Source organism: Asterias rubens, chromosome 7 (assembly GCF_902459465.1).
Source record: "Asterias rubens chromosome 7, eAstRub1.3, whole genome shotgun sequence".
In the NCBI taxonomy this organism is placed as follows: domain Eukaryota; kingdom Metazoa; phylum Echinodermata; class Asteroidea; order Forcipulatida; family Asteriidae; genus Asterias; species Asterias rubens.
In genome coordinates this window covers 11,613,241-11,641,177 of record NC_047068.1, presented here as the reverse complement: position 1 = coordinate 11,641,177, position 27,937 = coordinate 11,613,241, and the positions used below count along the sequence as shown (strand labels likewise).

Sequence of the window (27,937 nt, the reverse complement as noted above, 5' to 3'; positions counted from 1 at the left end):
ATACTACCAGCCTCTCCCCATTACTCATTACCAAGTAAGGCTTTATGCTAATAGTTATTTTGAGTAATTACCAATAGTGTCCACTGCCTTTAAGCAGCTTATTTTCTGCTTAACAAAAACCAGCAGGATACCAGCCATAAATTGTACATAGGAATGGTATTTTGGCTGGTAACATTATTCTGGTAAGCATTATTTCATTTTATGTAACTGGGCCCAGCTGGATCTGAGCAGGGGTCCATTCCATTGCTCTGCTTACCGTAAGCAAGGAATCAGCGCTTACAAAAGCAGGGTATTCTGAGCTTACGTCAAGCGTATTTCACAAGTGAGCTTGTGCGCACACTCCACCCTACTCGGCATTCTACACTGATACACAGCTAGTGCAGAAACTGGCACCATAATAAGCTAGCTGTGTAAGCTAAGAATGCTTGGTTACACGAACATCCACATGCTCACAAGCAAAGATTCCTGGCCCCCTGAATAACGCTTTCACGTCCATTTTGCACAATTATTTCTGCTTCAGTTTATGCCATGAAATTGGACTTACTGAGCCAACCTGACCATGTTAATAATCCAGTCACTTTGACAACGTTTCATCAACTTTGGTAGAGGATGTTTTTAACTCAGCTGCAGGCGACTTCAAGAAACGCTAGGATTTATCCTATCTTGAGTTAGGACGAGTAACTAGTCCTATCAAACTTGGGAATAATCTTTAGGTTTACGTGTTACAGTGCAAGGCTGGGACTTGTCCTAAGTCCCAAGATTAATCCTAAGTTAGGAAGAGTTGGGTGAAATTGACGGGAGGAACTCTGCCAAACAAATAGGCATTAATATCAAAATGCAGATACTGCATAATATTAGAAAGTCCGTTATGCAGAGTCCATGATGTGAGTAGGTAGTATGATATTAGCCTTGTATGGTAGAACTTCCCCTTGGACTGGCCCATACTCCATCTGCTCACCATCAACAGTGATAATACCAGGCTCGGTTTGGGGTTCCATACGGAACGCCTTCACAAACTTTGACTTAAGGTATGGTGCTGCTAGGTGTTTCCCAGTTTGTATAGCGTCAACGAACTCAACCATGTTCCGTCGTGAGGTCGGGAAATTTATATACTGAATGCTGATGACGCCCTCGTCGAACTTTCTATCTGGCCATACGTTGACATCCTCGCCAATATGAGAGAGGTACGTGATGAGGATGCCGACGAAATCTCCTTCGACTGTGACCCAGCCAGACGGGAGAGGGTCAGAAACTCTAGGTGGTAGTACAGATGGTATGGGGTTTGCTTGGTTACTTGAATTAGCAACATGGTGGTTGAACAGACTACCATTGGTCTGTGGAGGCGATACTTCGTCTTGGATTATAATGTCGCTGTCCGACTCGTCTCTGATAAACTCCTCGGAGAAGTTTAAGCCAGAGTTTCTTCCAGCATCTGAGAGATTGTCATGTAAGGATACGCAACCTCGGTGCATGTTTGGTCTGGGGTTATCAACGCCTGCCAAGGATGTATCTACCGTGCTATGTGGACGAGACAAAGACTGCTGGTTGCTCTTACTCTTAGCGTCTTTACTGGATTTCGGTTCTGTAAGATGTTCATAAGCTTCCGGGTTCTCGACAGGCAGGAAGGAGATGCTTCCACGGTATCGTCGCATATTTAAGATGCGTATAACGACACCTACCGTGAAGCGAGGCTTCCCCATCCAACGAAAGCGCTCACTCTCGATATCAATATCAGCTATGATTCCCCAAGTGATAGCAAGAAAGGAATAGATACGGCGGATTGGGGTGACGATAGTGACGACATCGATGGGCTGTACACCACCTTTACAGATCAGAAAGGCAGCGTGGAGGGCCGTGCACTTGTTTGGCTGTTCTCTGTTGGGAAAATCGAGATTAAAACTGCTCTTTACACGTTTTGAAATTGAAAATATTAAATTTGTTTGTGAGTTGTCGTTTTATAATAATAATAATAATTTGGGGGGCTAATCATCCTTACTCGCAGCTAAGAGCTGAATTGCGAAGGACGCGGCTAAAACGTGTTCGAGAAGCAGGCATGCAAGGGCGCATTCAGCTGCCAGCCACATCAACCCATTATGACCACGGAGCACAGTCAAGATCGAAAGTGTTTGATTTTTTCCTGAGGGAGGAAAACCGGATAGTCTGGAAAACCCTCGTGGCACAGCAGAGAACCAGCGCACAACTCAACTCACATATGGCCCCAACCGGGAATCGAACCGGGGTCACCTTGGTGAGAGGCGAGCGCTTTACGCACAAGCCAACCGTGCCACCAAAGTTATCTGTTCACATACAAACAGTTTTCAGAATAACTAATACTGAAATGACACTTGATATTATTTCTACAGTTTCATTCAAACCTACAAGACAAATCTAGACACGCAAGTGCTGCACGCTGCCATGGCTGTGCCATCATTGCTTGGCTGTGGTTTTTAGCGCAAAGTTTTTCACACGAAGCAGGGACAAATCGTTGTCTTTTTAACTTTTTCGGGGGGGGGGGGGGTTTTGCACAATTTCCATGCAAGGGTTGCATGGCCATGCAAGGGTTGCATGGCATAATGATAATATGTACAAAACACTATCTATACAACTAAACAGAAACTGAAGCCTCAAAACTGCACAGACAATAATAAATAAGTAGGTTTGAGTGTGATAGACGCGAAAACTGCACAGTCAGGTTTTAAATGTGTTACATGTACACCAACAAAGTTTTTGGAGACGGAATTTCAGTTTTCACTCAGATATTTAATAAGTATTTGTCACGCTGCCCTGTCAGGGAAAGTGTATAAATCACCGAAAAAGACACCTTATTCACATTTTTAAAAGTTAACAAGACGGTGATTTTTACATGTCTCTTGGGAGTCACTAAGTGAGAAAACTGGGTCTTTAGCAAATCCATGATCTCAAATGAAAATGAGTTTTATTGCTAACTAGAAAAATACCATTGTTCGATATTTAAAGGAACATTACAGAATTGGTAAGAAAACAAATTGTGAAGATCCCAGACTAGCATAAAATCAATTTACACGGTCTAATGATGATGATAGTCGAAATTTAAACATTTCTGTCTCAAAAGTCATGTTTAACGAGAAATAAATAATCTGATTTCGTGTTTGGACTTTATCGCTCAGTGAGCATTTTATACACTTTTGTTTGCATTGATGTCGTGCAAAATGTGTAATCAGTTTTCACTATTTTCTCAACACCCAGATAGCCCAGATTACATGAAGTGCTTACACTGCCAGCAACTGTTTTGTTAGCAAAAAACAATCCTGTAGATGTTTCCTTAACACCCAGAATTTGATAAGGTATTTTAAGTGGCACAGGATTTGCATCCACAGAACTAGCATTAACCGTTGCTACGGTGATTCTTACCCTAATTTGGATATGACGGCAGCAAAGAGGGCGTTCCCCGATCCCGCTGGTATAATACCGATAGGCACCTTGAGCACAGACTGTGGATCTTGATGCTTCATCATGCCGTTAAGAACCTGCACAAATAACCATGGCAACCACACAATACTTAGCATTATTCAATCAATACTGGCAAGGTGTTTTGTTTATGATAAGCAATACAATACGCTTTTTTTTTAGGTGTGGTGGACACTATAGGAGTCCACAGTTTGGTTTCGCTGTATGCAGACATAGCCAAACCAAATGTTCTTAAAGGAACACGTTGCCTTGGATCGGTCGAGTTGGTCTTTGAAAAGCATTTGTAACCGTTGGTTATAAAATGCATATGGGTAGAAAGATCCAAACGAACATGCCTCAAAATTGCACGGTTTTTCCTTTTACCCCGTCGACTAACACGATCGGCCATTTATGGGAGTCAAATTTTAGACTCCCATAAATGGCCGACCGTGTTAGTTCGCAACAGTAAAAGGAAAACCACACAATTTCGAGGCAAATTTGTGTGGATCATTGTATTCTACTTTTAAAACATCTTTCCAACCATATGAAACAGTTACAAATGCTTTTTATAGACCAACTCGTCCGATCCAAGGCAACATGTTCCTTTAATTACTTATAGTAATGTGTGGACCATATCTCAAAATGGCTTTGCTCTGCCCTTGGTGTGGGTCCTTTTGTTTTGCACAGTTATATTCAACCAGTTATTCTGTTGATTTTAGATTTCAATATTTCAGGCCAAGGGCAAGGGCAAGGGCACCAAGGCAATTTCTCCTTGGTAAAGGGCACCCAATGAGGAAAATGTAAATTTCAAGAGCACCAATGAAATTACCATGGGGGGCGTGGAGGCAATCACCTTCGTTGCCTTGTGGACTGACATTTGTTTTTCATATTATTGCTTCGAATAGCATCATGCTTTGCCGCCTAACATGTGCACTCAACTGTGGAACACATGGGGACAATGACTTCCAAAATGGCGCAACCAAGATTATGATGATGGCGTCAGGTAAATTAGGTTAAATTCAGGGAGTAAGACTTGAGATACACATGTACATTGTATGCCCATCATCTTGAAGGGGCACATCAATTTTCCCCCGACAAGGGGGCAGTTCTTCGAGGAAAATTTTAATTTTGTTTTGGGACTTTGCGAAGGGCAACCACAGCAAAAGCACAACACCATAGCAATTGCTGTGGGTGCCATGGGTTAATTTGAGGGGCTGGATAGATTATCAAACTCACAAGTAAAAACCATAGACCTTTTCAAAGATCAATCAATACCACCTTTGACTGCTTGAGAGTGAGCCATTTTTCATGATCACCTGATCAACTGATAGAACAAAGATTGATAAATAATAACATTGTATGCAGATTTTGTCACCGGCTCAAAACAAATCCAAACTGCTACATCCCTTACGAAATTTGTTTTTCGATTTACATCTAGAATGTTTTTTTTCAAAAACTTGTTTACTTCAATATTTTTGAGAACGGTCACTTATCATATTGTTTTAGGTAGGCCTGTGAATACACAATATTAACAACATCACAGGGTTGTATGCTACATTTTTAAAAGGGCAAGGGCACCCCTTATACCCTATGAGAAAATTGTAAATTTCTACCGGAGCATTGTAAGGGCACCAAGACAATGACCATGGGGCATGGAGGCAATCGCTTTCATTGCCTCCGTGAAGTATCAGACTTGACATCATAAATGAGGAAAAAAACCTCTACCCAGACATGCCATATTGGATGGTTTATGTCTCTTGCATGGTGCTAGTAACCATGGTAACAGTTGGCACAGTCAGCTGCTGATCAACAAACAAACTGCTCATGGTCGATTCATTGAAGTTTTATTGACCCAATTCACTCCGACTTCATCGCCATATCGATCTTCTTGGTTGCGTTATTTTGAGATTCAAGGCCTGGTGTGTTGCATACAGTTTGGTGCTATTTTTAGGTGATGCTGCAATTATACGCTTACCATCATTTGCACAAGAAGAGCCCAATTTCATAAAGCCTGTAAGCACAAAGACCTGCTAAGCACAGAAAACCGTTGCTCAGCAAAAAAAAAGGTTAGCAGCAAAAATACTGTATATTTACTATTATTTAAATGTGACTGGTACCACTCATTTCTTGCTTAGCAAAGGGTTTTGCCGAGCAGAATTTTTTGCTTTGGAACAGCTTTATGAAATTGGACTGAGTTTGCTTACAAAATGGTGAGCCTGGGAGACAGCAGACAGTCATTGATGCCAGGGGTCAGTACAAACACACACATACTTACCTCATAGACGAGACCATCCCCAGCTACCACAACAATTCCCTGCCACTCATTTGGGTCCAAGGTTGCAGCAATCTCCATTGCTTGGAACTGCTTATCTGTGAGGTGGATATAAGACAAACAAAAATTGTTTTTAAATCAGTTTTAATCAGTTCATTTAGCTCATGATTATCTTTCAAGTAAATTCTTGTGAAATATTACTTGCTTTTTGTTTTTACCCATACACTGATGTGTATAAAACACTGTTTACTAAGTACATGTAGAAGAAGAAAAGAAAAAAACAAGTATCTTTGGTAATTACTCAAAACAAATATTAACTTAAAAACTGACTTAGTAACGAGCATTGGAGAGCTGTTGATGTTATAAAACATTGTGAGAAACGGCTCCCTCTGAATTAGCATAGATTTTGAGAAAGAGGTATTTCCCACTAAAATAATAAAAGACTTCTAGCTAGAAGTCTTTTATTCCTATCTGAAAGCACACAAATTCGTCCAACAAGAGTGTTTTTTCTCTCATCATATTCTCGCAACTTCGATGACCAATTTTGTTCAAATTTTCACAGGTTTGTTATTTTATGCTTATGTTGGGATACACCAAGTGAGAAGACTGGTCTTTGACAATTACAAAACGTGTACCTTCCCTTTTATGTATAAGTGTACAGGGTAACTTTAAACAAAATCTGCCTGTTATAGTTCAAAATTTATTTATACACTATGTTCTTTAATTATGAATAACGAGGCAAGCAATGTGCAAAGAAACAATCAAAACAAAAAAATACAATAACAATACGGAAAGAAAAATCACTCAACGACCATGCTCTGAAACAAAATATTAATAATAAATCGATATTTTATATAGTAGTTCAATGGTAATTAGCCAAACTGTTACCTTTAAAGGCAGGGTATGCTTTTGGTAATTGCCAAAGACCATTGTCCTCACTAAGTGTATCGTAACATGTGCATAAGATAACAAATCTGTAAAAATTTGCACTCAATTGGTCATCAAAGTTGCAACAGAATAATGAAAGATCCTTGTTGTGATGAATAAGTGCTCAGAGATGCCTGAGAAAATCTTCATACCCGAAATTACCTCTTTCGCTAAAGGTCACTGCGCAATATAAATGTCCTATACAAAAAAACATGTAGTAGGATGTCATTTATACAAGGTTGTATAATATCAAAAGCTCTCCAGCGCTCTAAACAACGTCAGTTTTTAGAATGATTAATTTGTTGAGCTATTTATTACCAAAGGTTTACCCCCCCCCCCCACTAAAGCCCAAATCATAAACTAAAGTAATTATAATATTTCTTAAAGACACTGGACATTATTGGTAACTGTCAAAGACTAGCCTTCACATTTGGTGTATCTCAACATATGCATAAAATGACAAACCTGTGAAAATTTGAGAGATAACAATGAAAAAAAAAAAAACCCTTGTCACACGAAGTTGTGTGCATTTAGATGGTTAATTTCGAGACCTCAAGTTCTAAATCTGAGGTCTCGAAATCAAATTTGTGGAAAATTACTTCTTTCTTGAAAACTATGGCACTTCAGAGGGAGCCGTTTCTCACAATGGTTCATACCATCATCCTCTCCCCATTACTAGTTATCAAGTAAGGTTTTATGCTAATAATTATTTTGAGTAATTACCAATAGTGTCCACTGCCTTTAATAAGGCATGCACTTAACATTTCAAACAAATTACTCTTAGCCAAGATCATTAGCACACATTGAACTACATCTGATAATGACTCAATTGCAATGCAAATATTTCAGTACATAATTTACCCCAACAGTTATTTGTCCACCTACAATAAGTCAATAATGTCTCACTTAAAAATGGTTATATTTACCCCAATGTCTGGAATTCTGCGAAACTACTCTCTAACAATATCCAGGGTTGGTAATTCACATTCTAAGTGACTAGACAGCAGGACAAGATAGCTGGTCCCCCTGGGTTTTCACTGGTTCACATTTTAAAGTCTCCTTTCCACGTTGTCATTTGTATATAACTTGAATTGCTTTTTGTGACTTTTTACTGAAGCTTTAAAACTCTTCTATCATTAATTTTCATGTTGATGCAATTCAGTCAATGGCTGCTTAGAATAATTTGAATAAGTTCAACCTACATGTACATGTAATACACGTAGAATAATTTAAAATATGTTATATGAACAATTTGTGGTTTAAAAGTAATTAACTAGCCAAGGTATCAGCAATTTCACATTTTGCTTAGCATTTATGGAAGTGGACCACTGATAAAGGGACACATAATTTAGCACAGCAAAATCATTCTTAGAATATGGTTACTGGCTAAACTTGTGCTTTGTATTCGGGTCATTTGGGCTTAGAAGACAATTGTTAAGGCCGGTTTATAGTCGGTTGCACAATGGTCGGGCGATGGAAGTCTTGATGCGCGTTTAAAAAAAACACACAGTTTTTAGGCCTCAGCGATGATTATAAACTGCACGTCAAGATTTCCATTGCGCGATAGACTATAAACCTGCCATAAAGCAATACTTTTGCTTTTAACCTATTCTATGAAATTGGGTGCTTGTCTGTGCTGTTCCAATAATCATCTATTGTTTTATCCATATGGCTATATCATTCATTTCATTAGGCAGTCCATATATCATACAACTGACGCTTTCTAATCTATACTATTGTGCTTGTAATGGCACTTGGAAATTGTCCTTAAAAAAAATCCACAAAGACTACTAATGAAAATATTCTAGCTTTGTCCTGAGATGACAGTAATTTGATGCACTTCGGTAAATTTACTGAAAACACCAATTTTAATAAATACATCTATAATGAATGAATTCTCGCAAGAATTATCAGTTGCCATGGTAACGTCGAAGTCATGTTTGACTAGCGCCACAAAGACACTTGGCCAAAAAGCAACAGTACATGATTGCTTGACATGAAGCTCACAAAATATGTACACAAGAAAATTGCTAATGAACAATAAACGTCAGCTACTATAAACCATGGTATTAGACAGAGTGGATTCTTTGTTCTTGTATGTAGGATCAAGACACTTCATAGGCTACACAGCTGGATAGCTATTAGTACAGTTACAGCTGGATCACCACATCACTCGTTAAAGTATAGAACATTGCCTCATGGATCGGTCGAGTTGGTCTTTGAAAAGCGTTTGTAACCGTTAGTTATAAAATGCATATGGTAAGAAAGATGTTTTAAAAGTAGAATACAATGATCCACATACATTTGCCTCGAAATTGCGTGGTTTTCCTTTTACTTTGCGAACTAACATCGTCGGCCATGGGCAACCATGTTTGACGACGGGGTAAAAGGAAAACCACGCAATTTCGAGTGACACTTGTGTGGATCATTATATTCTACTTTTAAAATATCTTTCTAATCATAATGCATTTTATGACAAACGGTTACAAAGGCTTTTCAAAGACCAACTCGACCGATCCAAGGCAACGTGTTTTTTTTAAGCAACACCCTCAGCCACAGTCATAGAAATAGCCATAGCCCCAAATTCGGATACGAGCAATATTTCACACACAAATTAAAGGAAAAACCTTTGCCTTTTCAAAAGTTTGTATGAGAAGAAGGTTTCTTCCTCAACGATTTACCCAATCCCCTTGACAGGACAGCATGACATACTTATTAAACCTTTAAAACTAAAATAGAAAGTGAATACGGAAATTCTGCCGAAAGAAAATGCCTGGTAACTCATTTCAAACTCGACCATACCGTTTCAGTATCTATCACACCTGTGTGGTGACCTCACCTGTGTTGTTTTCTGGATCCAGTTTAAATGTGTTTTTTTTTATAAATATTTATAGTCAATGTTTTTCACAGTTGTGTCATGATACCCTAGCAGGGAAAGTGTGTAAGCTGTCGAAAACAAATCATAAGATACACTTCAGCTCAATGAATCTTAACAGAAAATAATGAATTTGGTCACAATTTGTTTTAAAGGCAGTTTATCAACAATGGAGAGGCCTAAAGTCTCTGATGAGTTTGTTTACCTGTGACCACCATTTTATAATCCAACTCCGCATCTCGGAACAGAGGCATAACCTGCTTCAGAAAGATCTGCTTGCCCTTGCGACGACCACTGGCTGGGTTGATCAACACCAGAAGCTTCCTAGGGGGAGGTAGACGACTTGTTGCTATATCTGGAAAAAAAAAAATAAATAAATAAATAAATGAATGGAGGCACTCATAAATTAGGAAAGTAGATTCCAAACCTGGGATTTTTTTAATTAAACAAAATTCTTTAAAACAAAAAATCTTTAACAAAAGGTAGACAAGTAACAGGTACACTTTTTATACTTTCAGGCCCAGATTTTTGTTTTTGAAAATGTTGAAAGGGCAAGGCCACTTGAAGGGAACAAAGGCCAAGAGACCAGGGGCAACGGAGGCCATGGCCTGGGTGGCCGACGTGTAATTCCAGGCCTGTACTTAAAGGCAGTGGACACTATTGGTAATTACTCAAAATCATTATTGCACGAAACCTTACTTGGTAATGAGTAATGGGGAGAGGTTGGTAGTATAAAACATTGTGAGAAACGGCTCCCTCTGAAGTGGAGTAGTTTTCGAGAAAGACGTTATTTTCCATGAATTTGATTTCGAAACCTCAGATTTAGAACTTGAGGTCTCGAAATCAAGCATCAGAAAGCACCAAACTTCGTGTGATAAGGGTGTTTTTTCTTTCATTATTAGCTCGCAAATTCGACAACCGATTGAGCTCAAATTGTTTGTTATTTTATGCATATGTTGAGATACACCAACTGTGAAGACTAGTCTTTGACAATTACCAATAGTGTCCACTGTCTGTAAACAAAAAACTTTAACAAAAGGTACACAATTATAGGTACACTTTTTATATTGTACTTCAGGCCTAGAATTTTGTTTTTGAAAATGTTGAAAGGGCAAGGCCACTTGAAGGGAACAAAGGCCAAGAGACCAGGGGCAAGGGAGGCAATGGCCTTGTAGGCCATCGTGTACATGTAATTCCAGGCCTGTACTTAAGAGTATTTGTTTCTAGTTCATATCACACCATAGTTTGTATTAATTCTTCCACTTTCCCTTTCACTTAAAAAACTAGCTGAAATATTTATTTAACCCCAAATCCATCAAGGAAGCAGGTACATTTGTTTCCTCTATGATCAGGAAATTATTGTCCATCCTCATACATAGTCTTTGAGCCTGGAGGAAGGGATTGAGGATTAGGTACATCAAAATATGATTGAGTTTTGTGTTGCAAACAGTTCACTGAGTTCCCTTAACTTGGGAGATCAAAAACAAACAAGCAAAAAATAACCCCCAAAACCCAAACATAATTCGTTACTTTGTTTATAAATACCCTGTTTAAGCAAGCACTGCATGTAGCCCATGGGATGTTCTTTGTTTTATAAGGCTCTTTAAATGAGCAGGTCCTTACAAACATTTTTAAGACATCCTGTTGACTTTGGAGCCCAACATGCGTCCATTATTGGTATTGTTATTTGACCCTAATAATAACGACTGGTAATGCCCACCATATCCACCCAGCTGGGGGTAATTTGAACACACACAAAACTAATGCAAGTTGTACATGTAGTAGTCTTAAACTTTTGACAAATTGGGTTGAACATCCCATGGAGTTATAGCTCCATGAACATCCTGATTATACACTGAGAACATGTGTCACATATGGCATTCACAGTACATGTACATATTGTACAAACATGGCATACATGGCAAAGGTAATGTCTCGATTGACACGTGTCACACTGGCACTGTACATTAAAAGTAATGGACACTTTTCATGATATTCCCTTTTCTGGTTAAACCCCAGCCGTCATGTTCATCAAACTGTTCCTAACTTAAGATTAATCTTAGGACTTAGGACGGGTTTAGTTGTATCCAACTACGTAGGACGCATTGAACCCATCTTAAGTTAGGACGGGTTACTCGTGCTAACTCCAGATAGGATTCATCCTAGCATTTCGTGAAATCAGCTACTGGTCTACGTGTACAGAACATGTAGCTATTATTGATAACTGGATGTTTCACCTGTACACAATAGACTCTTACTCTTCCCATGAAATATGTAAAATGCACATAGCGCATGCGCACTAACATTTTGGTTGGCAAAAATAAGTAAACATCACGCTGTTTTGGACGCGGCTAAGAGCTGCATTACACAGACGCATTTACGCGTCTGCTTAGTGTACAACTATATTGCGTTTGCCAACCAATAGGGTATGTACGCATGCGTGAATGTAATTAACATATTTCATGGGAAGGGTCCATTCTGTGTGCATGCAAAATGCTATGATAGTACATCAGGGCCCACTTTCATAGCGCTGCTTAACGCTAAGTAAATTTTGGTGCATACTGTAAAAGAAAAATTTGGTGCAAGCATATATTTCACAGGTTAGCAGAAAAATTGGGCGACGATTCACGTTAACCATGGATTTGCATTTTGATGTCGTTTATTTTAGTGCGGTAAGCACCGGAAAGTTAGCATGCACAAAATCGGCCACTAAGCAGTGCCATGAAATTGGGCCCTGACCTGTTAGTGTACTTCATGAAGCCAACAGAGGCAAATTGTCTCCATGCCCCTAGTAATTGCCTTGGTGCCCATATTCAACATTATCACTGCAACTAACGGACAATGTTTGTCTTGGATTGTCAGTAGTGCAAAGGTTTAGAATTAAAAAACTGAACCCACAGATCGCTGATAAATATCTGTGCAATTTCTTATTTTGTGCATTTTTTCATAATATACAATGTACGTACAACTAAATATTTATAAAGCGCCTTTACATCAAGATCAAAGCGCTGAAAAGAGCAAAACCAATGGAACTATAAACACAACAAATTACAGCTGATACAAGTGAGTTTTGAGAGATTTTTTTATCAAAGGCAAAGAGTTACAATTTCTGATGCGCAATAAACCAATGTTTCATTTATGAGAGAGATTGGCCGTTGCCAGCTTGGTGTTTATACCCCCTTGTGGCTAGTTCCTCTGACAGGAAGATCATCTAATCAAACCAAGGACCTCCATGATCAAACAAAGAAGTCCTCATTTAGAAACTCCATGGTGTGGCCATTGTGGCTGGGTAAGGCAGCCTTTCCTGTTTGCTCCATGGTTCTAGAACAGTTTACATTGCACTCTACACTATGTCACATAATTACTAACAACATTTTGTGTCCATTGCTATACACAATGTACATGTAGGAGGACATAATGTACACATCAGGCCTTGCACTCTACAATGAGTAGATCGAGTAGAGGTTCATTACTCCATTGGTTGTACATTATTTCAATGGGTGAATCATGTACAATGTTTGTAGCCGAGGGTGGACCTTTGTGTATTGTAGGATAGGGTTTTAATTGTATGTTTTTAATTAATTTTCTTTTTTTTAAGCTCCTGCTTCATGGTTTTAATAGGCAGTGGACACTAGTCGTAATTACTCAAAATATTTTTTAGCATAAAACCTTTCTTGGAAATGAGTATTGGGAGAGGTTGACAGTATTAAACATTGTGAGAAACGGCTCCCTCTGAAGTGCAAAGTTTTACAGAAAGAAGTAATTTTCCACAAATTTGATTTCGAGACCTCAGAGACCAGCATCTGAAAGCGCACAACATCGTGTGACAAGGGTGTTTTTTCTTTCATTATTATCTCGCAACTTTGATGACTGATTGAGTTCAAATTTTCACAGGTTTGTTATTTTATGCATATGTTGAGATACAACAACTGTGAAGACTAGTCTTTGACAATTACTAATACTGTCCAGTGTCTTTAAAAGATGTTCTTTGGTACAAGTTTTATTTTGGCTTTTAGAGCGTTTTATGTACATTGTGCGGCTATGGGGTTTTAAATTGTATTTTTTCTTCTGTGTTGTGTTTTGTGGGTGTTTTTTTTTTTTTTTTTTGCAATAATCTGGATTTGCTTTTGTTTTAATGATTTCTAATGTGTGATTTTAAAACAGTTTTTTAGTGCAATCTCCTTTTGTTTTTATATAATAATAAAAGGCTGGCAGGGGTCTGGTTTTACTCTCACTCAAAATCTTATCTGTCACATTTTGTACTTAATTAGTCAATTGGGAATAATCAAAGAAAAAAACACCCTTGTTGCATAAAAATTGTGTGCCTTTAGATGCGTAAAAAAAGGATTCGGCCCGAAGTATTTTAATATTTAAGTGAGAAGTTACTACTTTCTCAAAAACTATGTTTCCCGCTATGTTTTACACTATCAACAGCTCTCTATTGCTCGTTACCAAGTAAGTTTTTATGCTAACAATTATTTTGAGTAATTACAAATAGTGTTCAGTGCCTTTAAGCTTCATGCACAAATTGCACGTACCCTCCCTGCAGCTAGCATAATTGAACGTGTTTCGGTCAGACTGTTGGAAGGTTCGAGGTAAACAGACTGACGCTCCCAACGAAAGATTACAACAATAACCACTAACAACAGGTGTCCTTGAGGGTCCTAGTAGTAGGAAAATAGTCTCTGCTCCAGCAGTAAATGAAAAACACTTTCTTTTTTAATTATCCCTAAATATTGACCTAGACACCTGGGCAGTCAGGACATAGTGTGAAAGTCAAGGGCATTTACAATCATTTTTTGATATGCATGGTGTATATTTACCATGAGTGTATTGCAGCTACTCAGGTTCGGCCGAAACATCTGTTTTTGTTTTTTTAATGATATGTTTTTCTGGACGTGTAACTGCATGAATCAAAGATTAAGTCAAAACAAGGGAAAAAGGTTGCCTGCAAATTTAAAAGTAGGGCATCCAAACTGCTTACCTACATGTACAATCAACTTACTATCAGAACTAATTATGCACACATAAAATATCTAAGTCCAGGCCTGATCCTTCACGGAGGCAACAAAGCGATTGCCTCCATGCCCCCTGGTCATTGCCTTGATGCCCTTGAAATGCTGCGTAGAAATTTACAATTTCTTCATAGGGTGCCCTGTACCAAGGAGAAATTGCCTTGGTGCCTTTGCCCTTACAAAGCCTGTATTATACACGATAACAAAAGAAAACAAGGCAACACACAACAAATAGTATATTTAAAAAAAAAAGTAAAAACAGAAAATGGAAAAAGTAAAAATATCCAGGGTCGGTCGTATTTTTAGGGTAGGTCGAGTTACGCCAACATCACTTTTTTGTTTGTTATGCCTAACAGCAAAGCTGCTGTTGCTAGCTGCTGATTGCGCAATAGAGAGTTAAACAAATGACTAATAATTTGATCAATGATTACTCGGTTTAAAAATGGGAGTGCGAGGGAGGGGCTCAGGGATGCGCTAGGGCTGACTGGGAAGAGAAACTTATCATGGATATTATGGCACGCCTGTTCTTTTACAGAGGCTACGGAAAATCACATCCTGGATAAAATACAAATCATCAATGTATTTTATTATTATTTTTGTTCATGCATCAATCAGCTAACATGTATAGATTGAATTCTATGCAGTAATTAACCTAGTGAAGCCTCTTACTAAAGGCAGTGGACACTATCGGGAATTACTAAAATTAATTATTAGCGTAAAACCTTTCTTGATTACGAGTAATGGGGAGAGGTTGATAGTATAAAACATTGTGAGTAACAGCTTCCTCTGAAGTGACGTAGTTTTCGAGAAAGAAGTAATATTCCACAAATTAGAATTCGAGACCTCAGATGTAGAATTTGAGGTCTCAAAATCAAGCATCTGAAAGCACACAACTCGTGACCATAGTGCGTGCGACAAGGGTGTTTTTTCTTTCATTAATATCGCACAACTTCGACGACCGATTCAGCTCAAACTGTCACAGGTTTGTTATTTTATGCATATGTTGAGATACACCAAATGTGAAGACTAGTCTTTGACAATTACCAATAGTGTCCAGTATCTTTAAACTAAATATAGACTCTGGCAGGAAGTGTGTTACCAAAAGATTGTCCGCTTTGTACTGATAAAGAAAGGTTCCTCCATGGTTCAATGAATGGGTAAGTTGAATAACTACAAACACATACAGTACCTTTTGGATACCTACATTTGTTTGGATTCCATATAATGCTCATACATGTACAATGTATGATTAATTTGTTTGCTTAAAATCCACAAGGCATTTTAATTAAAAAGGTAATTTATATTTTACAACATAATTTTAAGAACAACAAAAGCAATACAATTTGTAATCTCAACCTGGAAGTGCAAACCCAATCTGGTATCTTTGTTACAATAATTAATTACTTAAAGGTCAACTAGTGAATTAATAAAAGGGCCGATAAACTAAGCAGACGGCTATTTTACAAGTCAGGTTCTTAAACAAATCCTGTGAATAAATGTCCAACGCAAACACAAACAAACTAATGTTCATAAATGAGCACAAACAAATGCGAACCCATAATTACTGTGGCTGTGAACCCAAGTACAAAATGTTGTGTCTTAATGTTTACATTTGCTGGAGAGGCTTAATTTGATCTCACTACAGATTTGGTCTTAAGATATCACTCTGCCTATTAAAGGGCTATGTACTTTTTGTAGGACAAAAAACACAATGTCCACAGATTTTCATTAAACTAACACAGTTTGAAGATAATGATAGTAGGAAGCTTATCTCTGAAAATATTACTTGCTGAGGTGCTGTAGTTTTTGAGAAATGAGTAAAACAATGTCCTGAAAATAACTTTCGTCTCGGTGATCATGAGACAAAAATTAGTTTAGCATGTAAAAACGTAATTTCGTGACATTGTTTTACTCATGTCTAAAAAACTATAGCACCTCTGCAAGTAATATTTTCAGGGAAGCTTTCTACTATCATTCTTCAAACAGTGTAAGTTTAATGTAAATCTGTGGACCTTTTGAAAAAGTACCCAAATCCTTTAATTGAAATGAGTTCTGAGCTCTACATGGAGGAAGTGAACTGTATTATTATGGATGGCCCACAGTTCTTTGTCTAGACCTTCATAAGGAACGTTACAGAGTTGGTATTAGAAACACTTGCAGAGTTCAATACAGGGCGGAGTTACACTGTATTGTATCATCACAGACTTAAAGGGAAGGTACACTATTGGTAATTGTCAAAGACCAGTGTTCTCACTTGGTGTATCTCAACATTTGCATAAAATAACAAACCTGTGGAAATTTGAGCTCAATTGGTCATAGGAGTTGGGAGAAAATGATGAAAGAAAAAACTCATCCTTGTTGGACGAATTTGTGTGCTTTCAGATAGGAATAAAAGACTTCTAGCTAGAAGTCTTTCACCAACTTTTGAATTTAGTGACCTTTGACATCGCTCCACAACCAAATTGATGCAGAATACAACGCATGTGCCCACCAGCAGGCAGATTCCAAAAGGGAGCAGTGTACGTGTTAATTATTATTATTATTATTATTTATTCGACCAATACAAGGTACAACAAACAAGTTACAATAGCACAAGACAGAACATTAACGGGGGAAAAAAACAATTATAAAAAAGCAAGAAGTAAGGAAAATAAATACAGAATTAAATAAAGGAATAAGTAAGGTTAAATTAAAATAACTTAAATAAATTATTTGAAAAAGAAAACAAAAGCAAAAAATAAACACAATAAGAGGGCGGCTGAGGGCGGAGCATGCAGGAGGAAAACAGAACCAAATGGGACAACGACCAGAAGGGATAAAAAACAAAGACAAATCATGCGGGTCAGGGGTAACAAAAATAAACCAAATTACTGTTGCTCGGAAGCATGCTGCCCCACGCATGACCAACAAACACAATGAACTCAGAAACAACAAAAGGGAAGGGAAACCAAACAGGGGATCGTTCACGACCTGCATGCAAACAAATTGAACATCTATTACGCTGTGTGGTTAAACTGCAGGATTGAAATTAATTTCGTTGGTTTTTTCACAATTGAGTGTTTAACCTGCGCAAACTCAATGGAAAATGCAGTGTATCGTGACAGTTCATTTGAAAGTTCATTGAACCTTTAATATCTGATGGAATTTTTTGAGGCACTCCCAATGTTTGTATTATGGTGCATGTATCAGATACCTACATGTAGAGCTTGTGTTTAAAGGTAGAGGACACGATTGGTAATTCCTCAAAATAATTAGAGCATAAAACATTACTTGGTAACGGGGAGAGGTTGATAGTATAAAACATTGCGAGAAACGGCTCGAGAAAAAAGGAATTTCCCACGAGTTTGATTTTGAGACCTCAGGTTTAGAATTTGAAGTCTCGAAATCAAGCATCTGAAAGCGCGCAACTTCATGTGACAAGGGTGTTTTTTCTTTCATTACTATCTCGCAACTTCAACGAACAATTGAGCTCAAATTTTCACATTTTTTTAATTTTGTGCATATGGTGAGATACACCAAGTAAGAAGACTGGTCTTTGATAATTACCAATAGTGTCCAGTGTCTTTAACACTTGACTGCAGGCCAAGGAAGATGATTTTAGTATCTGGCCACTGAACTTGTGACCGGACAAGTGCGACAGTCTTGAAATTCACTCTTCTCAAATCTACATAGAAACATGCATGTTAAACTATGGCTGTAGAAACATGCATGTCAAACTATTATGGCTGTCCTGCACAAGTTTTTTTCTCATTTGATTCTGGTCTTGCACAAGAGTAATCTGGGTCCAGTAAACATTTTGAGCTACAATGTACAATCCCCTCAGTCTTGTGGAATTTTATCCCAAATTGTAGCCCTGATACTCATGTACTACACATCGTAAATGTACATGCATTGAACAATTCTATCAAGGAATCAACTACATGTACATGTACAGCCTACAGAAAACATGAGGGAATAGTGGATGGGGCTAAAATTACCTCACAACATTCTGTCTACAGGGATTGACTATGTAGCATGAACATGACTTTATGGCTTTTAAAACACCTACATGTATGGCAGCCTGATGTAGGTGATGGGATGATAATGGAATTTGGCACAAAATCTGTGATGGCCCTATCGCCAAAAGTTCTGTCTCGACATACAGTCTGACCATAAGAGCAATGATGTGACTTTGTGTAAAATTCCAAGCTGGTATCATCAAAGGTAGATTTCCCCAATTATTTCCCTTTTCTATCCCACTATCCCAATGCTGGTTGCAGTCAGTCAGTGTCCTCAATGGTGATTCAAGCTGATAAGATTTAATTTAGTTGCACGACAGCTCATCTGAACACAGTACTATGCAGTGCTCATGAACAGTCTAGACTCTTCATCACACACTGTTATTATGTAAACATTGGAATGCAGCAATAGTAATTCATTTAAAACCTCTTTGGTGCTTAACATTGTGATCTACAATGTATGAAACTTGAAAGCAGTGTTTTTATCTGAATCAGGGAGATTTTGTACAAATATCAGAGATACAAGAAAAGGTTTCCATAATCAGGGAGATTTTGTTCAATCAGAACATGGAAAGATTGGTTTTATTATATTCAAGGAACTTACTGCAGAATCAGGGAGAGTTGCCAGCTCTGACATAAAAGCTCCATAGTCGTGGATTCCCCCCTCCCCACCCAAGTATGATGTGGTTTTGTTTAACTTCCATTACAAATCATACAGATCTAATTCAAAGGTCACATTTTAAATTGTATTAATAAATACCCCAGAAAGTTTCGCTACTCCTATTGGTGGAGAGCGCGTCACAGGGTTTTAAACGATTGATACTGACCAGCTGGAACTGTTCATAACCGGCTGGCTTCCGCGAGTCGGGCGCGCACATACGCCAAAATTATCATGCAGAATTCATAGCTATTAGTAACAGCGCGTAGTCTATTTCTAAGTGCGCATGCGTAATCTATTTCTAAGCGCGCGCATGTATACACAACCCACGCGCATCAAACAGATTCTTCACAAAGTTTTTGAAAAAAAATACTTCAAACCTTGAATTTTCAATTGTCAAAGTGTCTATTATTGTAGTTTTTTAACAAAAGTGCATTAAGAATGGGAACAAAAGAGTAGTGACTCGTTCTTAAACGTCCATTTAAAACTTTACAGGATCATTGTCGTGCGATAAAGACCCTCAACTTTAGCTCGGGCCTCTATCACACTGCAACGACCCTGCTGGCTCATCGCTACCCTTTAATTCCCTTATTTATCATGTTTATAATGACCAAAAATGTCTGATGACCAGGCACTTATCTTTCGATGTTGCTAATCACACCTCTTTACATTGTTCACAGAGAAAGCTTTAAATGGACTCCAAATCATGAAACCAGTGATATGGGTTCGGGAACAGACAGGGTGGTCTCAGTCTGTAACTCAAAGCTCAAAGAACGGCTGATTGTCAGTATCTGTGTTCTTATCAATCTGAACTAAAATAACTTCTCAAAATAAGTTGCAAGGTTCAATCCTACTTTTTGAAATTGCGCACTCCAACCTGCATCGGTTGCAATTTTTCAGGAATATTTTGAATGTCATAGTAAATAAATAATGTTATATTTTAACACATTCTAGGAAGCTAAATTTACAGTAACATTCGGCTAACAATACGTAATGTAATTACTTCCTGCTAAGAAGGTGAATGGTTTTCTATAAATGGCAAATACCATCCATTCAACCTGTACTGTCAAATCATGGAGATGTATCAGAATAGCTTCATGGTCAAATTGAACATTTCAATTTGCCACAAAAAGGTGGTGAGCAGGACACTTGCAGGCAATGTATGATGTATCCCCCCCCCCCCCGGCCCGCCTAAACAACAAACTTGACAATCCAGACAGGCTTGCAGAAAACCTGCATAAGAGCCTGCATAACTCAGACTGTACATCATGCTGCGTGTACGTGTACACATTAGTGCATACAATGTCCACTAATTAATGTGTACATTGTGCAGTAGGGACCTGAGTAGCCTCGGGTACAAGACTCGTTCTGTCCCTTTTTTACATTACATTAGGGCATACTAATAGTGCATGTCACTTTAAAGGCAGTGGACACTATTGGTAATTACTCAAAATAATTATTAGAATAAAACCTTTCTTGGTGACGAGTAATGGGAAGAGGTTGATGGTATAAAACATTGTGAGAAACGGCGCCCTCTGAAGTGCCATAGTTTTCGAGAAAGAAGTAATTTTCCACGAATTTGATTTTGAGACCTCAGATTTAGAACTTGAGGTCTCGAAATCAACCATCTAAACGCACATAACTTCGTGTGGCAAGGGTATTTTTTTCCCATTAATATCTCGCAACTTTTTTCTCAAATTTTCACAGGTTAGTTATTTTATGCATATGTTGAGGTACACCAACTGTGAAGGCTAGTCTTTGATAATTACCAATAGTGTCCACTGCCTCTAATGTACATTGTACAGTGCTGTAGCTTACAAACTTCACACTAGTGCATGTACACATTAATGGGCGCGTTCGTTTAGCTTCCCTGGGTCGACCCCGGTCTGCCCCGGTACGTTCGAATAGCTTTGACGGGCTCACCTGGGTCAGCCCCCAGTGCCCTGCTTGTGGAGTGGGTCACTTGGGCGAGTGTGATCGTTCGATTAGCTTTTGTCAGGGGCTCACCCGAGTGAGCACCGCGGGGTAGACCCAGGGAAGCTTATCGAACGCACCCATTGTGTACATTGTACAGTAGGGATCTGGGTAGCCCACAAGACTTGTTCTGTCCCTTGTTAAAATGTACATTGCATTAAGGTGCATACTTCTAATAGTGCATACACTTATAGGGAAGGTACACGTTTGGTAATATCTCAAAACAAATATTAACTTAAAAACTGATTTCGTATTGAACATTGGTAAAACATTGTGAGAAACGACTCCCTCTGAAGTAGCATAGATTTTGAAATAGAGGTAATTTCTCACTAAAATAATAAAAGACTTCTAGCTAGAAGTCTTTTATTCCTATCTGAAAGCACACAAATTCATCCAACAAGGATGGTTTTTTCCCCCATAATTTTCTCTCAACTCCGATGACCAATTGAGCTCAAATTTTCACAGGGTTGTTTTTTTATGCATATAATGTTGAGATGCACCTAGTGAGAACACTGGTCTTTGACAATTACCAATAGTGTACCTTCCCTTTATTGTACAAAATACGGTGCCGTAGGCTACAAAACTCACATTAATGCATACACTTAAATGTGTACATTCTTCTACACTAGACATGGGTAGCCTACAAGACAGAATGTACCTTGCATGTATACAGATTGCATTAGTGCTACACTTTAAAGGCAGTGGACACTTTTGGTAATGTCAAAGACTAGCCTAGGTGTGTCTATGCATAAAATAACAAACCTGTGAAAATGTGAGCTCAATCGGTCATCGAACTTGCGAGATAATAATGAAAGAAAAAAATACCCTTGTCACACAAAGTTGTGTGCGTTTAGATGGTTGATTTTGAGACCTCAAGTTGTAAATCTGAGGTCTAGAAATCAAATTCATGGAAAATTACTTCTTTCTCAAAAAACTATGGCACTTCAGAGGGAGCCGTTTCTCACAATGTTTTATACCATCAACCCCTTCCCATTACTCGTCACCAAGAAAGGTTTTATGCTAACAATTATTTTGAGTAATTACCAATAGTGTCCATTGCTTTAAAATGTCCAAATGTACAGTAAGGGCATGAAACAACCCAGAAGGTCTTAGTGCTACAGTAATGTTTCAGGACTTGATGACTTGATGACTCAGAGAGACATTAATACACACAATGACTAGGCTATACACACTGATAACAGACTAAATCCTTCATGAACGAATGGTTCCTACATATAACACCCCTTCCTTCACAGTTGAACCTTGGACTTTACTTTGCAGACTATTGACCCATTTCACCTGACGTCATCATCAGAAAAATCTTGAATGCGCCATACTGGTGGGCAATTTCACTGTGTGTTTTCATATATTACTCTATGCATAGAATATGCTGTGCGTTGTGCAGTGAAGTGCGCATTTTAGGCGACGCGGCGTTAAACACGTAAACCTAACTGCCCACCAACATGGTGAGCGTGGCAACAGTCGCCGCGTGTGACGCCCGCGCAAGGGGTCAATACAGGGACAAACCCACAACATTGAAAAACCATGGTGTAATTTACTTTGTTGCCAAACTTTTTCAGGAATGTTTTTTACAATGTTGCCCCTAGATTTTACATCAGATGTAGAACCATTTTTTTCCCTGTCAAACATTTCCCTCTGTAATGAGGTCACATTCAAGAAACCTGTGTCTGAAATTAAATGAAACAACAATCAGCTGATTCCGGTTGTTACATTCAAACTAAAGGGACAGCCTCGGATCGGGCGAGTTGGTCTATGAAAAGCGTTGTTTGAAACCGTTTGTTACAAAATACATTGGTTAGAATATTGAATATGGAATGGTTTATTCGTCAAGTAAATGTAGAGATGTATAGAAAGATGTTTTAAAAGTAATCATAATGACCAACACAAATATGTCTCAAAATTGCATGGTTTACCTTTCATTGTGAACTAACAAGGCACGCCATTTTGTTGAGTCATGTTTTTGACTCCAATGAAATGAAATGGCTGAGTGTGCAGTTCGCAAAGTAAAAGGAAACTTCATTTCTTCATTGTACTTATATTTAATGTGTACATTAGGGCTAAACTTCCAAGGCCACACAAAAATTTGGGCAATAAGAAATCTTGTAAAAAATGTAAACACTGCATATGGCAAAACAGTGGCTAGCAGTGACAGTGCAGAAAGTGAAGCCAACAACAATCACAGTTAAAACGGATTTTTGGCAGTTGTTCAAAACTTTCAAAACACCTCCAACTGTTTGAAATGCGGACACCAACAGGCACAGTATCTTGCAGTCATTCTTGCCTAATGTTCAAGTCAACAAACTTGCATAAATTGCACTTAGAGGCAGAGGACACTATTGGTAACTGTCAAAGACTAGCCTTCACAGTTGGTGTATCTCAACATGCATAAAATAACAAACCCGTGAAAATTTGAGCTCAATCGGTAATCGAACTTGCGAGATTATATTGAATGAAAAAAAACACCCTTGCCACACAAAGTTGTGTGCGTTTAGATGGTTGATTTCGAGACCTCAAGTTCTAAATCTGAGGTCTCGAAATCAAATTCGTGGAAAATTCCTTCTTTCTCAAAAACTATGGCACTTCAGAGGGTGCCTTTTCTCACAAGAATGTTTTACACCATCAACCTCTCCCCATTACTCGTCACCAAGAAAGGTATGCTAATAATTATTTTGAGTAACTACCAATAGTGTCCACCGCCTTTAACGTGGGAATACAGTGGTAGTGGTAGTGCATTGAGTTAAAGTCACCAACATGTTTATAGACCTTGTGAATTTTAAACGGATTTTGGGCAGGCGTTTGCTTTGAAATACTGACACCAACAGGCATGGTATGGTATCTTGCCTAATGTTCAACAAACTTGACCATGTATTGTGTGGTGAGAGCTGATTTCCAGTGCCCTCTGTTTAGAATACAATGCATGCCTCCCCATGCATAAAGTGCGGTACATGTAGGCCATTCTAAATCGGTATTGTTTGTTAAGATAAACACAAATAGACTCAAGGGATGTGCAATCGGCTGAGGTATCACATGATTACAACTGGGAATGTAATGGTTCAAAATAACTCACGTTGATACCTCATGCAAGCCATGCTTAAACAATCACAAAAGAAAAGGAGATTGCAGATTGAAAGAGGGGGGCTGGATCTATGTCTATCCAGGAACTGTATACTATAGGGTGCATTCCATTAGCTTCCCTTTGTCTACCACACGGTGCTCACTCCGGTGAGACCCTGCCAAGAGCTAAACGAACAATCACTCACTGCTCTTGAAGTCACGTCATGCACCTGGGGCCAGTCCCCCAAGTGACCCACTACACAAGCAGGGCACTGGGGGCTGACCCGGGCGAGCCCCCGGAATGACGCCAAAGCTATTCGCATGCACAAGGGGAAGACTGGGGGTCGACCCAGGGAGGCTAAACGAGCGCACCCGCTATTACAGGAGTGTTTGCAGGACGCCATTTTTTGCTCAAACGCAGCACAACCCACCCATTGGGCAGACTAGTCTGGCACCCTGTATCACCAATGCATTTTTGGGGACACAAAATGGCTTCAAAAAAATTGCAAGTTGTCACAATATATGTTTCTCTCAATTATAATAGCCTGTTGTCCCCCCCCCCCTTCCAACAAAACCATGAGACAGATTGTGAATCTTTGGTATTGTATAGTATTGTATTTTGTTTTTTAGGTGAGCCTTTCGTTGCAGGGCTCCTCTTAACACTAGCCCGGCAGACACTGTCTAGTGACAACTGCTTTGAGCTACATGTAGTAAACACAACCTCTCAACTTGCCCTATGGGCTGCCAAAAACTGTGCAACCTACTTGTTTAAAATGCTCATATTTCTTCCATTCAGATGTGAATAAAACATTTTCTAAGTGTGTTAACTTATTTGTGTTTTTGTGTATGTTTTAGTGTAACTTTATATTTGCCTACAAATTCTACTGGTTGTACAGTGACTGCCACCACCAGGCATAGAGCAGCAGAAAGATATAAATTTATGACCATACATTAAAATCAGGGCTAATAAAACTGTCTGGGGATATGTTACTTAAACCCAGAGTTTATTATTAGCCAGGTTGGCTACTTTTAAAGCCATTGGACACTTCCGGTAAACAGTATTGTCCAAAGGCCCACACTTCGTGTATCACAACTTATTATAAAATAACAAACCTGTGAAAATTTAGGCTCAATTGGTCATCGGAGTCGGGAGAAAATAACGATAAAATCCACCCTTGTTTCCGCACGTTTCGCTATGTCATGACATATGTTTAAAATAAATCCATAAATTGATATTGTTTTAATGTTAAATAGCTGATTTTGTGTTTACTGCGAAATTCCCATTTCATAGCGCTTCTCAGTTTAAAGCACCTAAAAAATGGTATGCTTATCTTCCAGGGATGTCAGACAACTTGTCCATCGGGCAACTCGACGGTTCGGACAGCTCAACCGTTCGGACCGCTCAACCGTTCGGACCGCTCAACCGTTCGGACAACTCAATTCGGATTCTGACAAATAGACTTTGAGACAACTCGACAGATGACCAAGACAAGTCGATGGTTGAACAGTCAACCTCCACACTGACATGTTCACACAAATTTCCTGTAAATCCTAACCCTAACCCTAACCCTACCCTCCCCCCTTCCCCGGCCCTGGGCATCATGCTAATGCTCCGTAACGGCCATCCGTCGATGTGTCTTTGTCCTATTACAACTCGACTTAGGACTCCTAAGTCGAGTTGTCTAACAGTTGAAAAAAAGTCAGTCGAGTTGTCCGAAGGTCGAGTTGTCCGAACAGTCGAGTTGTCTGACAGACGAGTTGTCTGAACACCTCTTCCCTTCCAGTGCTTACTCACTGTATGAAAAAGAATGACTAACATAACATTCAATACAAATCAAAGGTGAATGCCCAAAATGGCCACCAAATTTTCTTGTCAACCTGTAAATATGCAAATACTTATAAATGCATATTTTCCTGCTACATGTACAGTTAGCAGAAATTGGGCCCTGGAGGTGATCAAATTTGTATTCTACTTTTAAGAAAAGAATCGTTTAGAAGACCATGTATAAAATGAAAAGTTTATAAACAATTTGCTAATTTAATACGGTGATAATAAGCCAAAGGAAAATACATAAGGAATTGTGTATTTTATTGTCAAGCAAGCACATTAAAAATAACTCACCTTCTTCACACAACACATCCACTCCCCGCAGAATAAGTAGTACAGCCAATCTCCATTTCTGAACAATTTCCAAGTTTTGTTCGTAGGTGTCATATTTATTCACACGAAAAACAATGTCTCGTTTGGATCTGAACCCACCGCTTGCCACTGGCTTGTTGTAGGCATACGAATGCAGACACACAAATGCCGTAGTGTCATTTTTAGGCTTCTTTGTGGTCAAATTTGTAAGTGAAAGTCTAGAGTTTTGAGCTGGATATGTCCCACGGCTTCTGCCACATTCACACCCGACAACATCGGCCATGCGTACGGTACCGTTGAGCTGCTGCACCCGGCCATTGCTGCCGTTGATCGCCTTGGTTTTCTCGTACTCGAGACGGTCCGGGTAAAGTTTCACCGTAACTGCAGTGCATTTTCCTGGGTGCAAAATGAAGTCATCTTGAAGGAGAAATATCTCTTCGCCGACACAATTATTCAGTTCTTCCGATGACATGGTTCTTTTCTATGTCTTACCTGCTATCCGATACTCCCACTTTGACAGGAAAATGTTAATCTTAACCAGGTCTATAGACTTTGCTCTGTTCTTTTTCTGTGTCAACGTTTGATAGGTTCACTCTATTGCTCCATGGTTCACTGCACGTGAGTTTGGGTGGTACACAAATAATGTACTGTAGTAGTGTGTGTTTGTTCTTTGCGTCTAATCTCTCCACACGGACGTACACATTCTAGGAGTGTGTGTGTCATGGTAGTTGTGGTTGTGGTTGTTGTTGTTGACGTCACGATCTTTGGCGCTTGCACACTGTGAATGAATTATTCATGAGATGGCGCTCTCATTCTCATTGACAAAAAACATAATACTGTGTTGAGCTAGCATCCCATGTTAGTTAACCGTATAGTGAACGTTGAAACAGAGAGGGTGTGTGGATGTGTGTGTGTGATTTCATGTTCTCTTCCTCATGGAGACTGGGAACAAATCAAAAAAAGGGATAAAAAAACGTTGCTCCTCAAGGAATTTTGTTTACAAAGTCTATGGGAGGTTCTTATTTTTTCTTAGCTTTGACTAAAGAAAATAACAATAGCTGTCGCCACAGGGCTCCAGCAGTGTATCCTCTAGTGTGGTCATATCCGGGTTTCGTGGTAATAGAAAATCGAGAGCTAATTGACCCCGACCTCAAAATAGATTCAAATAAGTGACCCACTTAAAAGTACTCAACAACAACCAAACACTTCAACAACAAAAAATAAATAAAAACATGTTTTTTTTCTACCAAGAACTTTATAATAACTAAGCATTGTCATAGGCAAGCGGTCAAGGTTTTCCCCATCGGAAAAATGTATAACTATTTGGTCACAAACACATTTCTTTTTTTTACAATAAATTATATAAACAATTCTTTCAAATAGTTTTGTTGTTTGTTTGAGGACAAGTCACAAACACTAATTTTGATGCCCGTTTATGCTTAATTTTCTGCGGATAGTCTGAACTACATGGCCAAACAGATATATAGTAGGCCCAACAATGATCTGGGACAAATTTGGAAAAGTTTAAAATAAGGACTAAAATGTAACAAACTACATCCCCCCTCAACCCCCCCCCC

At 38.8% G+C, this 27,937-nt stretch overlaps 1 protein-coding gene across 1 annotated transcript; it reads right to left on the bottom strand.

The window, feature by feature from the left end:
- Positions 1 to 129: 129 nt before the first annotated feature.
- LOC117292971 (sphingosine kinase 2-like) lies at positions 130 to 27,205 on the bottom strand. The gene is made up of 5 exons (XM_033775153.1): positions 26,343 to 27,205; positions 9,706 to 9,855; positions 5,702 to 5,796; positions 3,391 to 3,506; positions 130 to 1,875 (listed from the first exon to the last, which is right to left on the bottom strand). The coding sequence occupies exons 1-5, from the start codon at positions 26,830 to 26,832 to the stop codon at positions 867 to 869; spliced, it is 1,860 nt and encodes a 619-aa protein (XP_033631044.1). The 5' UTR covers positions 26,833 to 27,205; the 3' UTR covers positions 130 to 866.
- Positions 27,206 to 27,937: the final 732 nt, after the last annotated feature.

What these genes read in the sequence shown, in the direction of transcription:
- LOC117292971 (XM_033775153.1), bottom strand. Translation starts at nt 26,832, where the DNA reads ATGTCATCGGAAGAACTGAATAATTGTGTCGGCGAAGAGATATTTCTC. An exon ending in GGATGTGTTGTGTGAAGAAG is followed by an intron (nt 9,856 to 26,342) that starts GTGAGTTATTTT and finishes TTTTTTTTCCAG; the next exon opens with ATATAGCAACAAGTCGTCTA. An exon ending in TTATAAAATGGTGGTCACAG is followed by an intron (nt 5,797 to 9,705) that starts GTAAACAAACTC and finishes TCCACCTCACAG; the next exon opens with ATAAGCAGTTCCAAGCAATG.